Source organism: Loa loa (assembly GCF_000183805.2).
Source record: "Loa loa unplaced genomic scaffold supercont3.514, whole genome shotgun sequence".
Lineage (NCBI taxonomy): Eukaryota > Metazoa > Nematoda > Chromadorea > Rhabditida > Onchocercidae > Loa > Loa loa.
In genome coordinates, this window is record NW_018108694.1 from 27,770 (window position 1) to 30,546 (window position 2,777).

The 2,777-nt window shown below is 24.3% G+C and overlaps 1 protein-coding gene across 1 annotated transcript; it reads left to right on the forward strand.

Annotated features, from left to right (window-relative positions):
- Positions 1 to 1,349: 1,349 nt before the first annotated feature.
- Positions 1,350 to 1,509, forward strand: LOAG_14188 (hypothetical protein; the record flags this gene model as incomplete). The annotated part of the gene is made up of 1 exon (XM_003149687.2): positions 1,350 to 1,509. A coding segment is annotated over one exon (159 nt), but the record flags the coding sequence as incomplete, so codon positions are not given.
- Positions 1,510 to 2,777: the final 1,268 nt, after the last annotated feature.

A 2,777-nucleotide genomic window follows, 5' to 3' on the forward strand; every position in this document is an offset into this window, starting at 1 on the left:
TAGAATTAATTAATGGATAAATTAAATAAAAGGATTATAGGATAATATAGCATTATTGTAAATTTTGTTTTTTTTTTTTAAGTTCGTAGTAAGCATTGTATTGTATGGATGGCATGCTAATATCCATGATAAATGTTGCACAAGTTTATAAAGTTGTTAACTATTATCTATCATTGATAAGTTCACAGGATAATTGTTGTTTTTAATGTCATGTTTTAAAATGTGATAATACTGCACATTTAGTCATACGGTATCATTTGCGCAGAATTGTGCGCCGCGCTGATTGGATCTTGTAAACATGTATGCATTGTCATTTACAACCAACAACGATTGTTGTTTACAAATGGGAAAACAAAATTATTGCTTGCATTCAGTGATATAATTTGTATTAAATTAATTTTCAATTAAATTTAAAACAGGGAAAATTAGCTATGTTAAAGAAACGAAGTAACTTTAAAAAAAAAAAAAAAATTGATTAAATAAAACGAAAAATTTATTAATACAAATAAAAATTAAACAAATTAACTAATGAAAATTTACATAAATTTACTATATTACATAAAATATATTATATTTTATGATTGATTCATTTTTCCGATTCATGGAAAATTCTAGGAAAAAGTAGATAATTTACATTTAGTGGGAAGGAAAGTAAGGAAACAGATCAGTACTGGTCAAGTAACTTACTTATCCAATAAATTTATTATGGATAAATGGGGATATTTATCTATGGTTATAATAAAAATTGTCACCTTTTTCTCTTTTTTTTTTCTGTTAATACTTCAGATTCAAATGACTAATTGATGACCTTACTAAGTTTCACATTAATCATTTTTTTTTCGAAGATAAGTGTTACTTTTTCCTTTATTTTTGTTTAGAGAATGACCAACAATATATTTATTTTATGAATAATTGATTACTTTGATAAAGTCTCATTCTGATTCATTATCATTTACCTAACATTTTCATTTTTTTTTTTTCTCCTCTCCTTTTCCTGAAATAGATACTACAGTAATTTGATGTATCAAACTGAATTTCAAACATCGCACAAACAATTTTTTTAATTCTTTTATTAATATAATTATAGTTGATAATTTTTAGAATTATAATTTTAATAACATGACCATATATTTGCAATATTTGTTAGCTTTTATCAAAATTTAATTTTGAAAACTTTTCATAAATTTTTTTCTTTTGAAAATAAGTGTTATTCTTGTTTTTTTTCCCCCTTTTTTTAATGTTTAAAGATAAGTGATGCATTCATGAATCATACACGATGATCAACTTTTCTTGTCAATCTAAATAGTTTACTTACTTCCATAAATGAGTGCCATTCTAGGTTGTTGTGGATGACAATAGTGAATATGGATTATCATCGTTCTTCTAGTCAATATCATCAGCAATCATCAATTTCAACTACTTGTCAATCATCAATAACAACAATAACATTGTCTAAATCTAAACTGGCCGGAAATACCATTATGCAACAATCATCTTCATTTTATGCAGGTATATTTAATTCATTTTTAATTTTTTTAAATTGAAAATTTACAACGAAAGGAATCATGATTAAACTTTATCACACTATATTATAGTTTATTCGATGAATTAAAATACATTATATGGCATTTTCATATCATATATTATTAAGTAATTCGATTCGATAAACTTAAACTTCTTTAATTCGATAAATTTAAACTTCGTTTAATTTTATCCTATCATTTCAAATTATATTTCATTATTTGCAATACTATCATACAATTTATCTTAGTTTTAGTCGTTTACAATAAACAAATGATTAAATGATTCTGAAAAAAAAAAGATGAAAAAAAGTTGGTAATTAATTACGACATGAATAATAATTTAATTTAGTGACAATAGTAGCATTTAATTATGAAAGGATAAATTTCTTTTTACCAAATTTTAACAATTAAATTAAGCTATTTGTTGATATTGTAATTAAGCTTCATATTGTACTATTGTCAGGATCATCGAAGAAATGTCTGCAAATAACAAATATTGATATGATAGATAGATGGAAAAGAGATAAGGAAGAAAGGAAGGAAAGAAGGAAGGAAGGAAGGAAAGAAGGAAGGAAAGGTAAGAAGGAAAGAAGGAAGGAAGGGAATCATAATTGTATTGGCTTTAAAGTTGATGTGTTTTGAACAGTCATGTCTGTTTACTTTTCTTTTAACAAATAATAGAGTAACTTGTTAAATGTACAACAGTTAATCATCAAAGATTCTATAAGGAGAAAAAAAAAGAAGACAAGTTAAAATATGGCCAAATGAGCTTTATATGGCTAAAAGGGGCAAAGAGGACAAAGTAGGATGTAAGCTTCTTTTATTATTGTATAATATAGTTATCAATACCATTATAGTTATCATTATCAAAAACATTTTAATCATCATTATTGGTGTTATAATTATCGTTATCATCATCATTATTATTATTATTATTATTATTATTATTATTATTATTATTATTATTATTATTATGATTTGATCCAATGACCATTCTAGTCCGGTTTCCTTCTATCGTGTATGTTAATAGTTAATATTTATACTTAGATTTTGATTCATCATTATCAACTTAGATTAAGCATACTTTCAGATAATGAATCGTATCTATTTTATATCTATTTTTTCATTTTGCATTTTTGAACGAGAAAAAAGAAAGTTTCAAAAATTAAACGACTAAGGATTATGGCTTAAGCTTAAGCGAAAAAACGCAAGATTTATATAAGCAACAATTCGCAATTTCTTCTAAGACAAATA